Below are 20,558 nucleotides of genomic sequence, written 5' to 3' on the forward strand. Positions count from 1 at the left end.
GGGAACTTCTGATGACTTCTGATAATAGATCACCAAAGGATCTCGGTTTTTTAGAGGGCAGGGAGAGAGCCCTTGGAAATCCTTCAGAATCAATCTAGCTGTGTCTCCTGGACACCCTCCCACTGCCCTATCCCATTATGAAGCTGCTTGCTGTATATGCCCTCAGGGTAGAATGCTTTGGGTGTCAGCTTCTGCAGGCACTGAATTAGCCTCATTGTTTTCCAAGCCCTGGGAAAACTTGATAATCTCCACCCACTGAAGTCTGGAGAGTCAGCAGCAAAATGTGACATCAAAGATCCACATCCAAAAGTCTATTCTGTGGGTCACTAAATTCCCAGGTCTCCTATAGTGTACTTATTGGCTGTACAGCAATACATACAACAGAAACTAAAACTAGAGTTGAGGAAGGGGTATACCCTGGGTTCTACGACTGCTGTGGATGGATTTTAAAAAGGAGCTCTTGCCTTAGATTTATTTACTTAGGGCACAGAACTTATTCTGCCTTGTATTTGAGTTATTTGTGTACTTTTCTCACCCCCACCCTGTGAGCTCTGTGAGAACAGAGACTAGGTTTTCTTTTTCTTTTTTTTTTTTTTTTTGAGATGGAGTCTGTCACCCAGGCTGGAGTACAGTGGTGCAATCTCGGCTCACTGCAACCTCCTCCTCCCGAGTTCAAGTGATTCTCCCACCTCAGCCTCCCAAGTAGCTGGTATTACAGGAGCCTGCAACCCTGCCCAGCTAATTTTTGTATTTTTAGTAGAGACGGGGTTTCACCATGTTAGCCAGTCTGGTCTCAAACTCCTGACCTCAGGTGATCCACTCGCCTCGGCCTCCCAAATTGCTGGGATTACAGGCAAGAGCCACTGCGCCTGGCCGGTTTTCTTTATCTTTTATCTTCATCTCATCCCTCATATTTAGCAGGTAGTCAGTAAATACTTGCTGGATTAAATAAACTCACTCAGAAATTCTGCATCAGGTGGACACAAGTAAAAGCAGTTCATGTCTACATTCATTCTGTGGACACAGCAATACCCCTCCCCAAAGTTCTTCAAACATGATGATGGGCATGTCCCTTGATTTAAACAGTCTGGAATTTAGACACTTCCTTTTTTTTTTTTTTTGAGACGGAGTCTCACTCTGTCGCCCAGGCTGGAGTGCAATGGCTCGATCTCGGCTCACTGCAAGCTCTACCTCCCAGTTTCATGCCATTCTCCTGTCTCAGCCTCCCGAGTAGCTGGGACTACAGGTGCACGCTGCCACGCCCGGCTAATTTCTTTTTGTATTTTTAGTAGCCAGGATGGTCTTGATCTCCTGGTTGTGATCTGCCCGCCTGGTAACAGCATCAGGGGCTGTCTTATATAAATCTGTTCTCCAGAAAACAGCTAGTTTGAAATATTTAGTGTGGGTTGCAGAGACGATTAAGAAACAGGAAACCAAGGAGGCAAAATGTTAGTAATTTTTGAAGTTGGGTAATGGGTTCAAGAGGTTCATTATACCATTCTTTCTGTTTTTATGTGTGTTGGAAATCCATTATAAAAAGATTAAAGGAAGAGGCAGCTAGGTGAACAAGTGCAAATTTAGCACTGTTCCTTGGAAAACATCTCAGAGCAAATAAGCTGCTGTTTCTGAATCAGTACTGTTATCTAGGTTAAGTAGTATATTTAGTCCTAACCTTTCTCTGACCTCTTCTGTTTGTAAGATATCAGGATGCTAAATTTAAAAATTAGCACCCTGCAGAATTCTGTACCCGGTGGCCTGGGAATTGTAACATCCTGGCATCAAGCGCCTGTTGCCCTGCTTCCCAGCTTAGGTGTGGTTTCTGGTGGAATAGGGCTGGACTGGACCTGAGAAGCAGGTGAGGCAGTAAGGAGGAAAGAGGGATCCAGGGCTGGAGAGAGACCAGAGCTCAACTAGGGTCTTCTCCTTCTTACCTAAAGCTTTCAGGTTACTGGGAGATCCTAAAGGTATATATATTCATTCATTCACTGATTCATTCATCCCACAAATATTTGGTGAATATCTGCTGTGTGCCAGGTACTTTTCTAGGTACTGGGAATAGAGCAGTGAGCTCATCGTTTGAGGAATGGACAGGGTAGAGACAGACAATAAACAAATAAGTAAAATATGTATTGAGAAAATTAAGCAGAGAAGGAAGATAGAAAGTGCCAAGAGTAGGCTGTGCACAGTGACTCACACCTGTAATCCCAGCACTTTGGGAGGCCGGGGTGGGTAGATAACATGAGGCCAGGTGTGGTGGCAGGCACCTGTAATCCCAGCTACTTGGGAGGCTGAGGCATGAGAATCACTTCAACCCAAGAGGCAGAGTTTGCAGTGAGCCGAGATCATGCTACTGCACTCTAGCCTGGGCTACAGAGCAAGACTCTGTCTCAGAAAAAAAAAAAAAAAGAAGAAGAAGAAGAAAGTGCCAGGATTCTGGGTGTTAAAATTTTAAATAGGGTAGTTGCAGAGGGTCCCACTAAAAAGGTAACATTTGAGCAAAGACCTGAAGGAAGTTAGGGGGTAAGTCAAGCATACATCTAGGGGAAGTTTATTCCAGTCAGGAAAAACAGCAAACACAAAGGCCTTGAGGCAAGAATGTGCCCTATATATTCAAGAAACATGAGTAAGCCAGCCAATATGGCTGCAGTATATTAGTGAGAGAAGAAATGGCAGATGTTGCTGTGGGGGTGAACTGGGGGCAGATCACACAGGCCACTGGCTTTTACTGTGAGTTGTGAGTGAGATGGTAGCCATTAGAGAATTCTAGGCAGATAAATAACATGGCCTGCCATATTGAGAAGGTCATTCTGACTGCTGTGTTGAGAATAAGCTATAATGTGGCAAAAATGGAAGGAGAGAAACTGGTTAGGAGGCTACTACAATAGTCTAAGCAAGAGAAGTTGGTGGCTTGAACCCAAGGTGAAGCAATGGAAAAGTGAGAAGTGGTTGGCTTCTGGATATATTTGGAAAGGAGCTAACAGGATTTGCTGATGGACTGGATGTGATATGTGAAAGAAATAGCAGTTGAGGATGGCTACAAGTTTTTTTTTTTTTTTTTTTTTTTTTCAAGACAGTCTCACTCTGTCGCCCATGCTGGAGTGCAGTGGCACGATCTTGGCTCACTGCAGCCTCTGTCTCCTGGGTTCAAGCGATTCTTCTGCCTCAGCCTCCTAAGTAACTGGGACTACAGGTGCATGCCAGCACGCCCGGCTAATTTTTGTATTTTTGGTAGAGACGGGGTTTCACCATATTGGCCAGGCTGGTCTCAAACTCCTGACCTCGTGATCTGCCTGGCTCCCACATTTTTGGCCTGAGTAACAAAATGGTAGAATTCCAATCTACTGAAATTGGGGAGCCTGGAAGGAGGGCAGGTTGTTAGAAGGAGGATATAAGGAATTTACTCTTGAACATGTCAAGTTTGAAGTGTTTTTTGCATATCACAGTCGAGATGTTGAGTAAGCAGCTAGATATTCAAGTCTGTTGGAGCCTAGGAAATGTCTACTTTCAGGAAATTAAAGAACACTATTACCTGGCAAGAGACAGTGGAGTATGGGAAGAACACTGGTAGCTATGTGATCCTGTGGGACTCCTCTGGCAATGCAGGCCTCTCTCTTCATCTGCAAAATGACTGCTTTATTTTATTTTGTTTTATTTTATTTTATTATCTGTTTCTTTGACAAGGTCTTGTTCTGTCACCCAGGCTGGAGTGCAGTGGTGCAATCATGGAGGCTCACTGCAGCAGCAGCCTCTCCCACTCAATCAGTCCTCCCATGTCAGCCTCCTGAGTAGCTGGGACTACAGAGATGGGCACCACCACACGTGTCTTATTTTTGTATTTTTGGTAGAGACAGGGTTTTACCATGCTGCCCAGGCTGGCCTTGAACTCCTGGGCTCAAGCCATCCACCTGCCTCCGTCTCCCAAGGTGCTGGGATTACAGGCATGAGTCACTACCCCCAGCCAAAATGACCACTTTAGACTAGAAATGAGCTGTCTTCTCAGCCCCTCCTATGGTGGGAGTTGATGAATTAAGTGCTTAGAATAAACATGATAATATGTGTGTATCTGAGAGCATTTTTGAAACTGCTGAATTCTGCACCAGGTAGTGGTATTGGCAATAAGATTTCTTCCTTCATTTGCTAAAGTAATACCCAGTGAGTGTCTGCCATGTGCTGGGCGCTATGTCACATGAGATACGATGATGGAGAAGATGAATCTGAGCCCTCGGGGAGCACCACAGACAACCCCCCTTCATGTGGCTTCACTGCCAAGTGCAGACAGCACATGGGGCTGAAGTGTGACATTAGCCAGGGAAAGCTTATTCCTGACCTGGATCACCATGGAAGCAGTGAACATGCATGTTACAGATGAGGCAAGATGGTATTCCAGATGAGGGAAAAGTCATCCACTTAGCTGGGCTAGGGAAGAGTTGGGAGTGGTTGGGGTGATGGGGACTTCACTTCCTTCCCTCCTCCATTCTTTCGTTCAACATTTACTTCCTTGCCAGGAGCTTCTCTTAGAAGCTCACAGTTCTGTGGGAGATGAAGAGTTTCAAATCTGGTCTCAGGAGTTCAAGTTAGATAACTTACAGTAAGCAGAACTGAATCAGGATTCAAATTTGAACTAAAGAGCTCAGTTAGCTATGTAACCTAATGGTGTTAATCATTTGGTATCTGTGGGCACATTCTTTGTTAGGTGCTAATTAGGCTGAAAGGTATGCTCTCCAGGAACTTAAATTATAATCACTATAACAGAGAGTAAGAATGTTATTTTCCCCTAAAAGAGTCAAGTGTTAAGGAAAACACACTCTGTGGCAGTGTATCCCTTTAACTGCCTCTGGAAACTGTCCCTGCGGCTGTGTTTATTCTTGTGTCATTTAGATGTCTACGATTATATCGTGAGGAGAGTCTCTTTGATCAGATAAACAAGAGTATAAGATATAGCTGATACTAATCGACAAAATTAGTCACCCACAAAACTAGTTTAGAGGAGACGTAGTCAACATCCACTACTTAATGGAATGGGAAATTTTGTCCTGGAGAGTGAAGAAAAAAAAAAAAATAACCCGGCCGGGCATAATGGCTCACGCCTGTAAACCCAGCACTTTGAGAGACTGAGGTGGGCGGATCACGAAGTCAGGAATTCAAGACCAGCCTGGCCAATATGGTGAAACCCCATCTCTACTAAAAATGCAAAAATTAGCTGGGCATGGTGGCATGCAGGAGAATTGCCTGAACCAGGACCCGGGAGGTGGAGGTTACAGTGAGCCAAGATCGCACCACTGCTCTCCAGCCTGGGCTATAAAACAAGACCCCATTTCAAAAAAAAATAAAAGAAAAAATCCCTGAGATACAAATCCAAGTGCAGCTGAAGCCGTTGTCTTGAACAGATGGTCCTAACCTGTTTTGGGTGCTGTTTCCTAAAGCTGCCAACAAACTTCAAATGCCTTTTACCCTGGCAGCTATCAGTCAAGATATAGAAAGGTGATGGTCTCACAAATCCTATGCAATTGTCTCTTTTGCTGGCAAAAGTATGAAGTCACCCCGGTGTGGTGGCTCATGTCTATAATCCCAGCACTTTGGGAGGCCGAGGCAGGCGGTTCACCTGAGGTCAGGAGTTCGAGACCAGCCTGGCAAACATGGTGAAACCCCATCTCTACTAAAAATACAAAAATTAGCCAGGCGTGGTGGCGGGCGCCTGTAGTGCCAGCTACTTGGGAGGCTGAGGCAGGAGAATCACTTGAACCCGGGAGGCAGAGGTTGCGGTGAGCCGAAACCGTGCCATTGCACTCCAGCCTGGGCGACAGAGCGAGACTCCGTCTCAGAAAAAAAAAAAAAAGTATGAGGCGTACTCAGGCTCCTCACTTCCAGTTCAGAATCAGAAGGATTTGTGATGTTGGACAGGTCATTCAGGGTCTCAGACTCATTATACTGTCATTACCTGGAAGCCAGAGCACCTCTTTTCTAGTGCCTCTTTGACACTCCCCTAGAGCTGGCCCTCTAGTGAATAGTTCATCCCTAAGAAGGCCAGATATAACTTGTTAGCCTGGTACTATCTCACTTCATCACTTCATTTGTTGGGAGTTCTTGCTACTTTTGGATAGTTGATAAAGCATGAGACCCATACAGTTAAGATAAGAACCAAGGAACTGGGAGCTCTTTGAGATTGTAGAACTGACCTGAGGCTTCGATATGGGGGATTTGGCAGGTGTGCCTAAGACCAGGGTTCTTTCTCTGAGATCATCGTCTCAACCTAGGAAATACTGTCCTGCGGCCACGTGGAGCAGTGAAGGAGAAACATAGTCCCTGCTTAGGCTACCGCTTCATCCAGACACACCCTTGTGACCAGGCTGGGGACACACATGTTGAAGCCACCATGTCTTCAGGTCCTGTAAAGACTTGCTGTTGCCTCATGCTCAGCTGATCAGCTTTCCGTATGAAATTATAGAATGGCCTCCATTAATCACAAAGCGCAGTTTTCAGATGTGTTTTTGCTATAGGTCAGTAACATGGAATCCATCATATCAGCACTGGACTCTCCATTCCTTATGTATGGAGAATCATAGATATTCCTGTAACCAACAAAGGGAGTACAAAACATGCATTTAGACTTTCTATTTTTAGTTTTTTATTTATGTTGCATAGGTAACACATTCTCAAAGCTTTTTTTTTTTTTTTAATTTTTTTTTTATTGAGACCAAGTCTTGCTCTGTTTGCCCAAGCTGGAATGCAGTGGTGCAATCTTGGCTCACAGCAACTTCTGCCTCCTGGGTTCAAGTGATTCTCCAGCCTAAGGCTCCCAAGTAGCTGGGCCTACAGGCATGTGCCACCATGCCCAGCTAATTTGTGTATTTTTAGTAGAAATGGGATTTCACTATGTTAACCAGGCTGGTCTCAAACTCCTGACCTCGTGATCCACCTGCCTTGGCCTCCCAGAGTGCTGATTATAGGTGTGAGCTACCTCACCCAGCCATTTTTTTTTTCATGGAATATAAAGGATATTCCCTGAGAATTCACCCTTCCATCATCATCCCCACTCAGTCATCCTTCCACAGGCAACCCTGGTTAGTAATTTCTTGACTAACCTTCCACAGATTTTGTTTGTTTGTTTGTTTGCTTGCTTGCTTGCTTGCTTGCTTGCTTGCTTTGTTTGAGACGGAGTCTCGCCCTATCACCAGGCTGGAGTGCAGTGGTGCAATCTTGGCTCACTGCAACCACCTCCCGGGTTCAAGCGATTCTCCTGCCTCAGACTCCTGAGTAGCTGGAACTACAGATGCATGCCACCTTGCCAAGCTAATTTTTTGTATTTTTAGTAGAGACGGGGTTTCACCATGTTGGCCAGGATGGTCTAGACCTCTTGACCTGGTGATCCGACTGCTTCAGCGTACCAAAGTGAGATTACAAGTGTGAGCCACCGCGCCCAGCCCACAGATTTTTTAATGCTGATGACAGTACATAAAAAGCACTGTTGAACCTGGGAGGCAGAGGTTGCAGTGGGCCTTGATCATGCCATTGCACTCCCGCCTAGGCGACAGAGCAAGACTTCATCTCATAAATAAATAATAAATAAATGGCACTGTTTTATACCTAGCCATTTTTATTCATTATATTTGGGAGATCTTGCCATGTCAGTATGTAAGGAGCTTCCTCATTTATGTCTACATAGTATGGAAGTTTGGTATTGATGGACATTTATGCTGTTTCTAATTTTTTGCTTTTATTACATGCAGGGATGCCATAGGTAACCTTGGACATGTGCCATTTTCACACATGTCCGTCTACCTGTAGACTAGATGTGAAATTGCTGAGTCAGATAATATGTACATTTGTAATTTTGGTTGATATTGTCAAACTCTCCTCCATAGAGATTGTGCCAATATGTTCTCTCACCACCAGCAATGTATGACTGTGCCTGTTTCTCTGTTGCCTCATGGACATTGCTTCGAGTTAAGAATATAGCAGATTTTGCCACACAGTGGCTCATGCCTGTAATCCCAATACTTTGGGAGGCCAAGGCGGGCAGATCACCTGAGGTCAGGAGTTAGAGATCAGCCTGGCCAATATGGCAAAACCCTGTCTCTACTAAAAATACAAAAAATTTCCTGGGTGTGATGGCTCGTGTCTGTAGTCTCAGCTACCTGGGAGGCTGAGGTAGGAGAATCGCTTGAACCCTGGAGTTGGAGGTTGCAGTGAGCTGAGATTGCACCACTGCACTTCAGCCTGAGACTCTGTCTCAAAAAAAAAAAAAAAAAAATATATATATATATATATATAGCAGATTCCCTGAAGATCAACATAGGATACTGAATCATGGGATCCCACTGTGACGCTATTCTACAAGACAGACGAAACGCGGCACATCCCAGTTTGAAGAATACAGCCAGGCCCAGTGGCCCATGCCTATAATTCCGGCACTTGGTTGAGGCTAAGGTGGGAGGATCACTTGATCCTGGGAGATTGAGACCAGCCAGGGCAACATAATAAGACCTCATCTCTACAAAAATTTAAAAATTAAAAAAAAAAAAAAATTAGCCGGGCGTGGTGACACACACCTGTAGTTCCACCTACTCGGGAGGCTGAGGTGGGAGGATCGTTTGAGCCCAGGAGATCAAGGCTGCAGTGGGCTAGGATCGTGCCACTGCACTCCAGCCTGGACAACAGAGCGAGACCCTGTCTCAAAGCAACAAAAACAGTTTGAAGAATATCACATTAAAAATGTATCCACCAGGCAAGGTGGCTCATACTCGTTAATCTCAGCACTTCGGGAGGCTGAGGTGAGAGGATCACTTGAGACCAGGAGTTCAAGACCAGCCTGGGTAACATAGTAAGACCCCATCTCTACAAAAATAAATAAATGGAGATAGATGTAAGTAAATAAATAAATAAATTAGCCAGGCTTGGTAGTGCACACCTGTAGTCCCAGATACTTGAGAGACTCAGGCAAGAGGATCACTTTAGGAGTTCAAGGTTGCAGTGAGCCATGATCATGTCATTGCACTTGTAGTGTGGGTGACAGAGCAAGACCCTGTTTCTATATATATGTGTGTGTGTATGTGTATATATACGTTTGTATATATGTGTATATATACGTGTATATATGTGTGTATGTGTGTGTATATATGTATATATATGCGTGTGTGTGTGTGTATATATGTCCAAGAGGTAGTTATACTTCTGGTAGTTAAAGGAAGAAAACTTCTTGAGGCAGTTCTCCACCTTGGTGTTTATGTCAGCATGAATTAGAAAAGAAGTACATTGATGTTTTTCATTTTCTTTTGAGGCAGGATCTTGCTTTGTCACACAGGTTGAAGTGCAGTGGCACAATCATGGCTCTCCACAGCCTTTTTTTGAGACTCTGTCTCAAAAAAAAAAAAAAAGATAGAGTCTCACTCTGTTGCCCAGTGCACTCTGGAGTGCTGTGGTGCGGTCTTGGCTCACTGCCACCTCCATCTCCTGGGTTAAAGCGATTATCTTGCCTCAACCTCCTGAGTAGCTGGGATTGCAGGTGTGCACCACCACACCTGGCTAATTTTTGTATTTTTAGTAGAGATGGGGTTTCGCCATGTTGGCCAGGCTAGTCTCGAACTCCTGACTGCTAATGATCTGCCTGCCTCGGCCTCCCAACATGCTGGGATTAAGGCGTGAGCCACTGCGCCTGGCCAGACGTTGATTTTTAAAGCCCGAGTCAGGGCCAGGCACAGTGGCTCACACCTGCAATTCCAGCACTTTGGGAGGCCAAGGCAGGCAGATCATGAGGTCAGGAGTTTGAGACCAGCCTGACAAACATGGTGAAACCCCCATCTCTACTAAAAATACAAATATTAGATGGGCGTGGTGGCTCATGCCTGTAATCCCAGCTACTCAGAAGGCTGAGGCTGGAGAATTGCTTGAACCTGGGAGACTCCGTCTCAAAAAAATAAATGGGGGTCTCACTATGTTGCCCAGGCTGGTCTCAAACTCCTGGGCTCAAGGGATCCTCCCACCTCAGCCTCCCAAAGTGCTGGGATTTCTTTTAAATGGCGCTTTTTTTTAAAAAAAGAAAAAAAAATTTTTTTAATCAATGTGATTTATGCAAAGATGCGTTTAGCTGTTTCAAACTTGTGTTATGTTAATGCAAGTTTCTGTTACTAATTTCCTGTTTTCTTGTCAGTATTTAGAAACCCACAGAACCAGGTCTGTTTGCTAGGTTTTTCTGCGTGTAGTGAAGTATTTTTCTGTAATAAACATTGAATCATTTTACTGCAACTTTTCCAAATCTGGTTCTAATTTGTTTGCCACTCATCTTCATCAGCCTTCATCCCCAAACTAATGTGTCTTTGTCCTCGTGTGAAGTTTTCTATGTTTACAAATGAAGAAGTTTCTGAGTGAAGATTAAGTCATAATTATTTTTCTAATCAAAATTGAACATTCTTTTCAGGCAAATGTTTTTGTTGTTGTTCTCTTTTTTTGACTTCTAAATACAGTTGCCCTCTGGGCTGGCTGAGGCAGAGTACAGAAAGCCTTGTTCCAACTGTCCAGAGTTCTGGTTGGCAGAAAACGATAGAATAGCGAACGATAGAATAGTCCACACAGCCCAGCTCGCATGTGGAGCACAGTAGGTCTCAGCCGTGATAAAGTGGAGAAACACAAAAACCATGACTACTCTTTAGTTTCCTATCTTTCACATCGCTTATTTTTCTCCTTTGGGAAGGCAGTTTAAGCACATATCTTGATTCATGGAGAGACCTAAAGATCCAAAGTATCTAAAAAGTTGGGAGTAGTGGCACACACCTATAGTCCCAGCCACTCAGGAGGCTAAGGCAGGAGGATCGCTTGAGGCCAGGAGGTTGAGTTTACAGGAGCTATGATCACTACACACCAACCTGGGCAACAGAATGAGATCCTGTCTCTAAATAAATAAAAGGTTTTTCTAAATGTTATCTCTCCTCAATAATTACAATTTATGTTTTAACATTAAGAAACACATCGATACATTGCAAAGGTGAAGGGTTGTTTTCCTGCATCAGGACCAATAATGGGTTAAGTTTATTTAAAAGTGCAGCAGGCCAGGCGCAGTGGCTCACGCCTGTAATCCCAACATTTTGGGAGGCCGAGGAGGGCGGCTCAAGAGGTCAGGAGTTCGAGACCAGCCTGACCAACATTATGAAACCTCGTCTCTACTGAAAATAAAAAAAAATTAGCCGGGTGTGGTGGCGCATGCCTGTGATCCCTGCTGCTCAGGAGGCTGAGGCAGAAGAATCACTTGAACCCAGGAGGTGGAGGTTGCACTGAACCGAGATCGCGCCATTGCACTCCAGCGTGGGCGTCAGAGCGAGACTCCGTCTCAAAAAAAAAAGCGGCCAGCAGAATTGGATTTGCTCCTAGTTCTGAGAAAGTCAAGAGTGCTCCCTTCTGTCTTCACTCTTTTCTCACCGTCCCCTGTCCCAGTCTATTTCTCACCTATTCCCAGCTTAGGTCATTGCAGAGCTAGTAAACCTTATACCCTACAAGGAGAAAACAGAGCAGCCACCCTCAACTGCCCCTCTGCCCTGTCTCGGAGGGCTGCAGGAGTAATGAGTCTGAACCGTCAAGTGCAGGCAGAACTCACACGTAGCCATCCTGAAGCAGTAACAAGCCTTTCTTTGGCTCTGCCCATGTCACTGTTGTTAGTTCAGTGGCAGCACGGGAGGATTCAGAGTAAACCACCATTGAAAGAAAGTACAGGGAGAAAAACGGCAATCAGAGCACTGGTAGATGCCTGGCAGCCACAAAGCTTCCTCCTCACCCTCTGCAGTCAGGCTCTTTGGTAAGGCAGCTTCAGAGACTGGGAAAGGTCAGGGAACAACAGTAGCCTCTTAAAGGTTTGTATTATGAGACTTAGGAAGGAAATGTGAATGAGTTGAGGTTATTTAGCCTGGATGCAAGAACACGAAAAGGAGTGGAAATTTGTTTTCTTTCAGTCTAAGAAGGGTTATTTTGGGAAGTGTGGCTACCAGCAGCTATTCCCTCTTTCCATTGCGGGTAGGCCGAGAAGGACTGGGTTTAAGTTACAGTGGGTGAGATGAAAGTTAACCTGTATTCAGGTGTTTTGAGTGCTGACAGTGTGCCAGTCACAGTGGATTAGCAGAAGGAAGAAGTGTGCCAGAAATTGAGAAGTATGGGCTCTGGGGCCAGCCAGCCTGACTCTGAAACCTGGCTTCAACACATAGTAGTGTTGGAAGCTTGGACAAAGTACTATACCTCTAAACCTCAATTGCCTTATCTGTAAAATGGGTATAATATACCTACTTCCTCATCAGTTATTTTTAAGATTAAGAGTTAATATAGGTAAGGTGCTTTAAAAAGTGTCTGGTATATATTAATCACATTTATATGTGATAAAAATAAATATTAGCATGAGCAGTAGAAAGGATCTTAGGATAATTTGGGCCAGCATTTCATTTTACAGATAAGGAGGCAAACATAGAGATAGAATCGAGATTAGAAGCCAATTCTGTAGACTTCTAGTCCAGGGTGGTTGCTGCTAGTCCTAGCTGTTTTAGGAATCCATATTGCTTCAAAAGCATTTCCCTTTAGGTTCCTCTTCCCCTCGTCCTTATAGCTGGTATTTCTAGAGTACAAGCATATGTGGCCTCATTTAATCCCTTACAGCAGGCTATGAAGCAAATGCCACTATTATCCCCATTTTTTTATAAGTGACATCTGAGGCTCAGAGAGGTTCATTTACCTGCCCAAGGCTACACAGCTTCTGAGAAGTTCAGTCTGGATTAAAACCCAGACCTCTGACTTCAGAGCCTGTGCTTTTAACCACACCACTGATTTTCCTTAGAAAGTCTCAGTGGAGTGTGGTTGTACTCAATTAAACCATGTGAGTGTTTGACAAAGGTGAGCTACAGGAGCCACAGGGCCCAGGGAATGTAAAGGTATTTTGCAATCCTTTTTCAACCTATATCTGCTTTGTTTTTATTTTTATTTATTTATGTTGTTGTTGTTTGCTTGTTTTCTTTTTTTTGAGACAGAGTTTTGCTGTTGTTGCCCAGGCTAGAGTGCAGTGGTGCAATTTCGGCTCACTGCAACCTCTGCCTCCCAGGTCCAAGCGGTTCTCCTGCCTCAGCCTCCCAAGTAGCTAGGCATGTACCACCACATCTGGCTAATTCTTGTATTTTTTTTTTAGCAGAGGTAGGGTTTCACCATGATGGTCAGGCTGGTCTCGAACTCCTGATCTCAAGTGATCTGCCTGCCTCGGCCTCCTGAAGTGCTGGGATTTACAGGCATGAGCCACTGTACCCGGCGTGCTTTGTTTTTAGACCTGGTTTCTCTTATGTGTCTTCTGACACAGTGCAGTTACACTAAAACAGGTTACCCAAAGAATTTACCTGGTGAAGAGAGTGAAATTTGAAGGTCATAGACCAGACCAAGAGAGGCCAGGAGCAGAGCTCTTATGAGATAGGGACCATGTGGAGGTTATCAGGGCTCTGGGCAAGGATGCTAATAGACCAGAGATGTCAGATGTCAGAATCCCCACCTTGACCAGTGATTCTTCACCATTAATTCCTATCAGATCCTGATGACAGCCTTGAACTTCCCTCTCTCTTGGAAAATGCAAAAGCTCACACACCAAAAAAGTATTTTGGAGTAGCTTCAAGGTTCATAACCCCCCAGCTTCACCTCTGTGCTTGGCAGCATAGTAATTAAGGTCACACTCTGGATTAAATGGCCTAGGGTCAAATCCTCCTTTACTAGTTAGCTGTGTAACCTTGAGCAAGTTACTTAACTTGGTCTTGGGCCTCCAGTTCCCTCAATGAGGGACTTTTAAATGAGGATAATCATAGCATTTGATTATAGGGTTGTTAGAATTAAATGAGTTAATGTATATGACATTCCTAGCACACGATTAACTCTATAGTAGTGTTCACTATATGATAGTATTGCTGCCCTTGGACCTTAGCCTATTTAGTAAATGTTTATGGACAGAATGAATGAATAATTCTAGTTGAGATGCCAAGCCCGGGGTAGAGCATTCCAATCAGCATGTCACAGATGGTCTATAGGGTTTTTGGGGTTTTTTTGTTTGTTTGTTTGTTTGTTTGTTTGTTTTGAGACGGAGTCTCACTCTGTCGCCCAGGCTGGAGTGCAGTGGCACAATCTCGGCTCACTGCAAGCTCCACCTCCTGAGTTTATGCCATTCTCCTGTCTTAGACTCCCGAGTAGCTGAGACTACAGGTGCTCTCCACCACACCTGGCTAGTTTTTTGTATTTTTAGTAGAGACAGGGTTTCACCCTGTTAGCCAGGATGGTCTGGATCTCCTGACCTTGTAATCCGCCCGCCTCAACCTCTCGAAGTGCTGGGATTACACCACCCCCAGCCGGTTTTTTGTTTTTCTTTTTTCTTTTTTTTTAAACGGAGTTTCGCTGTTGTTGCCCAGGTGGGAGTGCAATGACACGATCTTAGCTCACCGCAACCTCCGCCTCCCAGGTTCAAGGGATTCTCCTGCCTCCCTCCCAAGTGGCTGGGATTACAGGCATGTGCCACCACGCCTGGCTAATTTTGTGTTTTTAGTAGAGACGGGGCTTCTCCGTGTTGATCAGGCTGGTCTCGAACTCCCACATGGTCTATAGTTTTTCCAAGATGTTGATCCGCTCAACCCTCAGGGCTGCGAAAGCCCCAGTTGGTCGCTTCTGGCTTCAAGCAGTGACATCTGCAATGTGAACTTCTGACTTGAAGCAGCAGCATCTGCAATGCAATGTACAAATATCTGTTTCTCTAGGTCACCTGACACGAAAACGGTTTGGGTAGCACCAGTTGAGGATATCAGTTGGTAAGTTGTGAGAATCCAGTAGGCAATCCAGATTCCAAGTCCAGGAGAATTTTGAGAATGGGTGTCAGAGAGTCTTCACGACTGCACTGAGTTTAGAGGCCGTGGGCTTCCTGCAGACTTCACAAGTGTTGGGGTCACAGCTAGAGCAGGCTCCATACCACAGTGGGTACAGAGGATGTCCTGCCAGCAGGAAGCTTCAGTGCTTCCCACATTGCACATGAGGGACCCAGGGAGTCACTCACAGGATTTGTGGAGAGCCCACAGTGTGAGGTGCTGCAGAAACCACTGTGACGCAGAAACCAGACTAGAGCCCAAAGCCTTGTGAAGGCAACAGACATTAAACAGATAGTGATAAGTACTGAAGTAGGTTGAGCCCAGAGGTGTGAGTGCTAGAAAAAGGTGGTACCTAGGCTGTGGGAGTTTATAACAGGACCCAGCCTTGTCTGCAAGGTGGACTCTAAGAGCTGTAGGAAACTATGGAAGGGTTTTAGTCAAGGAAGTGGTATGTTTAGATTTATCCTCTTTTTTTTCTTACAAATCCACTTTTATTTATTTACTTTTCATTAGTTTAAGTCCTTGAGGGGCACAGCATCACACAGATTCTGTGTTCAATAGCCTTAGCAAGATTGCTTGGGAATTTAGCACAAACCATGCCACTGTTTCCACGGGGCTGAGTTTACCTTTCCCCAGATTATGCTGGTTTTCTTCAGTTTGCTGCCAGCAGTCAGTGTGGTGGTCTTTGCTTTGTACATGTAAGTACATCTTTTGCCTAAATAGAATTCAGTTTCATTTCGAGCATAAATACCTTCAATTTTCTTTTTTTTTTTTTGGAGACGAAGTCTGGCTCTGTCACCCAGTCTGGAGTGCAGTGGTGCCATCTCACTGCAAGCTCCGCCTCCCGGGTTCATGCCATTCCCCTGCCTCAGCCTCCCGAGTAGCTGGGACTACAGGCACCCGCCACCATGCCCAGCTAATTTTTTTGTATTTTTAGTAGAGACAGGGTTTCACCATGTTAGCCAGGATGGTCTCAATCTCCTGACCTTGTGATCCACTGTCCTCAGCCTCCCAAAGTGCTGGGATTATAGGCATGAGCCACCGCACCCAGCCAATACCTTCAATTTTAATAAGAGCTGTGTCCTCCCTTTGGTTCTGGAGGCCCGACTTACAGCTAGCAAAAAATGGCCTTGGACTACAGCCTTCCAAATGTATTTATCTTATTGTTATTTTTGATACAGGGTCTCTCTTTGTCACCCAGGCTGGAATTCAGTGGTACAATCATAGCTCACTGCAACTTCAAACTCCTGGGGTCAGGCAATCCTCCCACCTCAGCCTCTTGTGTAGCTAGGACTGCAGGTATGTGCCACTACACCTGGCTAATTTTTTTTTTTTTTTTTTTGTAGAGACAGTGTCTTGCTGTGTTGCACACATTGGTCTTGAACTCCTAGCCTCAATTAATCCTCCTGCCTCAGCCTCCCAAAGCACTGGGATTGCAGGCATGAGCCACTACACCCTGCCCATATTTGCCTTTTAGAAGTCCTGTTCTCAGCAGGCCTCTACAGGCTCCAAGATGGTGGGAAGAGAGCTTTTTTAAAAAAATTCACCCTGACAGCATCAACATGAATGTTAGAACATTAGTTGGAAGAGGCTGAGGCAGGAGGATCACTTGAGCCCAGGAGTTCGAGATTACAGTGAACTGTGATGGAGCCACTGCACTTCAATCTGGGTGGCAGAGTGATACTTTGTCTCTAAAAAAGGAAAGAAAAGGAAATGAATTGGAAACAGACAGAAGTTTCTCTGAGGACATAAGTTAGAAGACTCCTTATAGTAGTCAGGAGGTGAAAGGTGACACTTGCCTGAAATAAGTACCTGGACTTTTGAGGGAAAAGGAGGACTCAAGCATGATCCCCTGCCAATTCTGAGTGGAAGGCAATACCATCCCTGGGATAGGGGATACTGAAAGTAAAATAGTTCTGGAAGGTTGGGACACATTGTGAGTTCTGTTAGGGACTTATTCCATGTGTGGTACATGTGGGATGTTCCCTGAGGAAGGCCAGTGGATAGATGGGTCTGAGCACAGGAGAGATGTTGGAGTAGGCAGAGAGAACCATCAGCAGTGGGGTTGACTGCCTGCCTTCAGCAGGGCTCCTTCCTAAGGGGAGAAAGTTTAGAAATGAATTTTAATCAGTGATTTCTTACTTTACAACCAGTTTGATTGGCATGCTTCTCTTCTATGCTCAACTTTTAGAATTCTTAGATAATGTATATTTTGAGTCCTTTTCATAAAAACCAATATAGTTCACTACTTTGAAGAATTCATCTTTTTTCTTCTTGTCTGTCTGGCCTCATGTAACTCCTTCCCTGAGTATCTTTGCAGTAGGAGAAAGCTGATTAACTCATAATGTGGTACTGTTCATTTTCTTAGATTTGTGACCCAGAAGGAAATCTCTGACCTCGGCTGTGGCTCTTGGTGCTGGCCAGAAGCCAACTTCATGTCTGAGTGCACGAGCAGCAGTTTGCCATGGAGAGCTTGGGGCTGCAGACGGTGACCCTTAGTGATGGGACAACAGCCTACGTCCAGCAAGCTGTCAAAGGTGAGTATTTCTGGAGACCTCAGGATCCTGCCCTGTCCCTCAGCCTCTGGAAAGGAGTGTCCATTTCTAAAAGAGTCCCACCATCACCTTGCCCTCCCGCCTGCTTACCCTTGCGCACGAGCACAGCTTGCTCTGCATTAGAATCTCCTGTGGTGCTTGATAAAAAGCGAACTCTAAAATAAAATGCTACAAGTCAGACAATCCCAGTCATAGGAACCAGTACCTCTCAAAGACAGAATTCCTAATATGTATTGAGTAGTTCATAAATATTTCTGGAATGGACACAGTGTTAGTTATGACTCCCTGCTTTTCAGATATCCCCGTCACAGTTTTTTAGTGCTTTCTAGAAGCAGTTTATCATCTTAATTCAAGTATATTCAAACATTCAAACTACTAAGCATCTACCATGTACAAGATGCTCTTCTAAGCCAGGCATAGTGGCTCATGCCTATAATCCCAGCACTTAGGAGGCTGAGATGGAAGGATCACTGGAGGCCAGGAGTTGGAGACCAGCCTGGGCAACATAGCGAGACTCTGTCTCTAAAAAAATAATAAAAATAATAATCTGGGTGCAGTGGCATGCACCTTTAGTCTCAGCTATTCAGGAGACTGAGGCAGAAGGATCACTGAAACCCAGGAGTTTGAGGATTCAGTGAACTATCATTGCACCACTGCACACCAGCCTGGGTGACACAGCAAGATCCCATCTCTAAAAAAATTTTTTTAAAAAAGATACTCGGCCGGGCGCGGTGGCTCAAGCCTGTAATCCCAGCACTTTGGGAGGCCGAGACGGGCGGATCACGAGGTCAGGAGATCGAGACCATCCTGGCTAATACGGTGAAACCCTGTCTCTACTTAAAAATACAAAAAACTAGCCGGGCGACGAGGCGGGCGCCTGTAGTCCCAGCTACTCGGGAGGCTGAGGCAGGAGAATGGCGTAAACCCGGGAGGCGGAACTTGCAGTGAGCTGAGATCCGGCCACTGCACTCCAGCCTGGGTGGCAGAGCAAGACTCCGTCTCAAAAAAAATAAAAATAAAAATAAAAACAAAAAAAGATACTCTTCCAGATTCAGAGAGGAACACCCAAGCAGAGATCTCATGCCCTAATCCCCACTAGGGGATGCCAGAATTAAAAATATAGGGCACATAGTTAAATCTGAATTGGACATAACAATGAATACTCTTGTAGGATACGTATGTCCCAAATGTTGTAGGGACATATGTATACTATATACTAGGGACATACATATACCTCATATAAGGGATAGACATATGTAAACATGGGATTAAGCTGGGCTTGGTGGCATGCACCTGTAGTCTCAGTTACTTGGGAGGTTCAGATGGGAGGATCTCTTGAGGCCAGAAGTTTGAGGTCAGCCTAGACAACAGCAAGACCCCATCTCAAAAAAAGTAGGGGGTGTTAAATACTATAACATACTAAAATAATACTAAGTTCTAAAAACAAAATGTAGTATTTATCTGAAATTCAGATTTACCTGGGCATCCTGTATTTTATCTGGCAATCCTACCCCCACTCTCAAGGTACTTAAAATCAGGCTAGGTGTGGAGTCAGAATAAAGTGTTTAGGGCAAGGCCTGCAGGCCAGGGACACTCTTCCTTTCTTGCCAGTGTTCTCAAGCAGCCAGATAGCATTTGTGTCTTCCTTGGACAGCACTGGGCAAATACTGACTTGTTCCTATTCTTCATTTTGCGATTTCTGGACTTCATGATTGTCACTGTCCTCATAAAGCATTGTCATTGCAACATTGCCCTCCATTTCAACACACTATCAGAATATATTTCCGCTCCTATGTTTACAGATAAGTTGTTTATTGATTTCATTTTAAGTTGTCTGTTTCCTGGTGATGACTAAGGAGGCCCCTTAATCTCATCAGTAAGCTCTTTCCATATGACAGTCTGTGGGGGTCCCTTCTGGAAAGGTTTCTTGTCAAGAGCTGTCTGTGACGTGTGGGTTCTTGCTGGCTTCATCTTCTTGAGGATGCAACTTCTCTAGAATACTTTTGAAGCCTGAAACTCTCTGTTTGCAGACTTCCCACTCCAGGTCTTGCCCCTCCAGTGCAGTCTCCGTGGGATGGAAGAACTTAGAACTCTAGCTAGGGTTGTGTTTACTCCTTGGACCCAGTTAGTTCCCATGCCTCAGTCTTCCACTGAGAATTAATGGTTAAATGAATGAATAAAAAGCAAGTGACCACACCTGGCCTGAGAGAGCCACTCTTTCCTTATATGTGTCTTTCTTATGTATTTCTTTATTGTGTCAGTCTTCCTGGCTGTTCTGTGCCCACTCTGTCGTGTTGCAGTGTGCACTTACACACATGCGCACTCACTCACTCACAACAGATTTTCCCTCTGCTCAAGGTAGAGCTGTCCTTCAGAGACCAGAACCACACTTTCCTGAAAGGCTTCTCTAACTGGTGAGCTCCTCTGAAGCTTTTGACTGAGGCACATTTGTCTCTGTCTGCCGGAAGCCCTAAAATTGTATGAGACTTATCTTTAATTAGGATGAGTATAAAATGTATTATTCAAATACAGCATTTTAAAAGTGTAAGAGTGTGCTATTAATAAATGCACTGGGATGGTTCCAGGCAAACTGGGGCATATGGTCACCTCTGTAATGGGATACGAGGCCCTTGTCAGTCAGCTGTTCTCCCCACTGTCTCTCTCCATTGTAGTCTCTAGTTGTTTGAGGAAATAGTAGGCTAAGTTTTTTCTTCAGACAACTCTTCTCAACATTTTGTTTTCTACCTTGAAGTAGTACCCACTCTGCTGGCAGTAGCTTGCCGATGCTTTCAGAACCCCAAGTACTGATGCCCTTGCCAGGACAGATAAATTGTTAAAATGAGGGTAGCCTACTGCTCTATGGGTGGGAGGGAAGAAAATGGGTTCCTCTTCCCCCCATCTCAGCTGCCTTTCCTATTTCTTACCTTTATCTCCACCTTACCTGCCTTTGGTTAGTTGTAGGACTGTTAGTTACTGACCCCAAGAAGACTCAGTTTGGGAACAAGTTTGGGGATTCCTCTAAAGGGGAGATGTCAGCAGAGACTTGGACTGGAAGTAACTGTCTTTCCCACGTGAGTGCTCAGTTTCCTAAACCTCAGTCTTCTAAGGAAAGGACAAATCACTTGTCATTAACTTTTTTTTTCTTTTTTCTTTC

General features: G+C 44.8%; 1 protein-coding gene across 8 annotated transcripts in view; it reads left to right on the plus strand.

The window, feature by feature from the left end:
• Nucleotides 1–20,558, plus strand: part of ZNF76 (zinc finger protein 76) — a 37,095-nt gene that overhangs the window by 3,698 nt on the left and 12,839 nt on the right. For 6 of the 8 annotated variants that reach the window (XM_010389639.2, XM_030928183.1, XM_030928182.1 and 3 more), the window contains exon 2: nt 17,218–17,386. In XM_010389639.2, the coding sequence (XP_010387941.1) occupies nt 17,314–17,386 (73 nt within the window). In that variant the 5' untranslated portion in view covers nt 17,218–17,313. Of the gene's footprint in view, nt 1–14,744; nt 14,796–16,130; nt 16,149–17,217; nt 17,387–20,558 lie in introns of those variants that run through there. The other 2 variants (XM_030928179.1, XM_030928181.1) reach the window with 2 other exon arrangements.

The sequence above is a fragment of the Rhinopithecus roxellana genome, chromosome 4 (genome assembly GCF_007565055.1).
Source record: "Rhinopithecus roxellana isolate Shanxi Qingling chromosome 4, ASM756505v1, whole genome shotgun sequence".
Lineage (NCBI taxonomy): Eukaryota > Metazoa > Chordata > Mammalia > Primates > Cercopithecidae > Rhinopithecus > Rhinopithecus roxellana.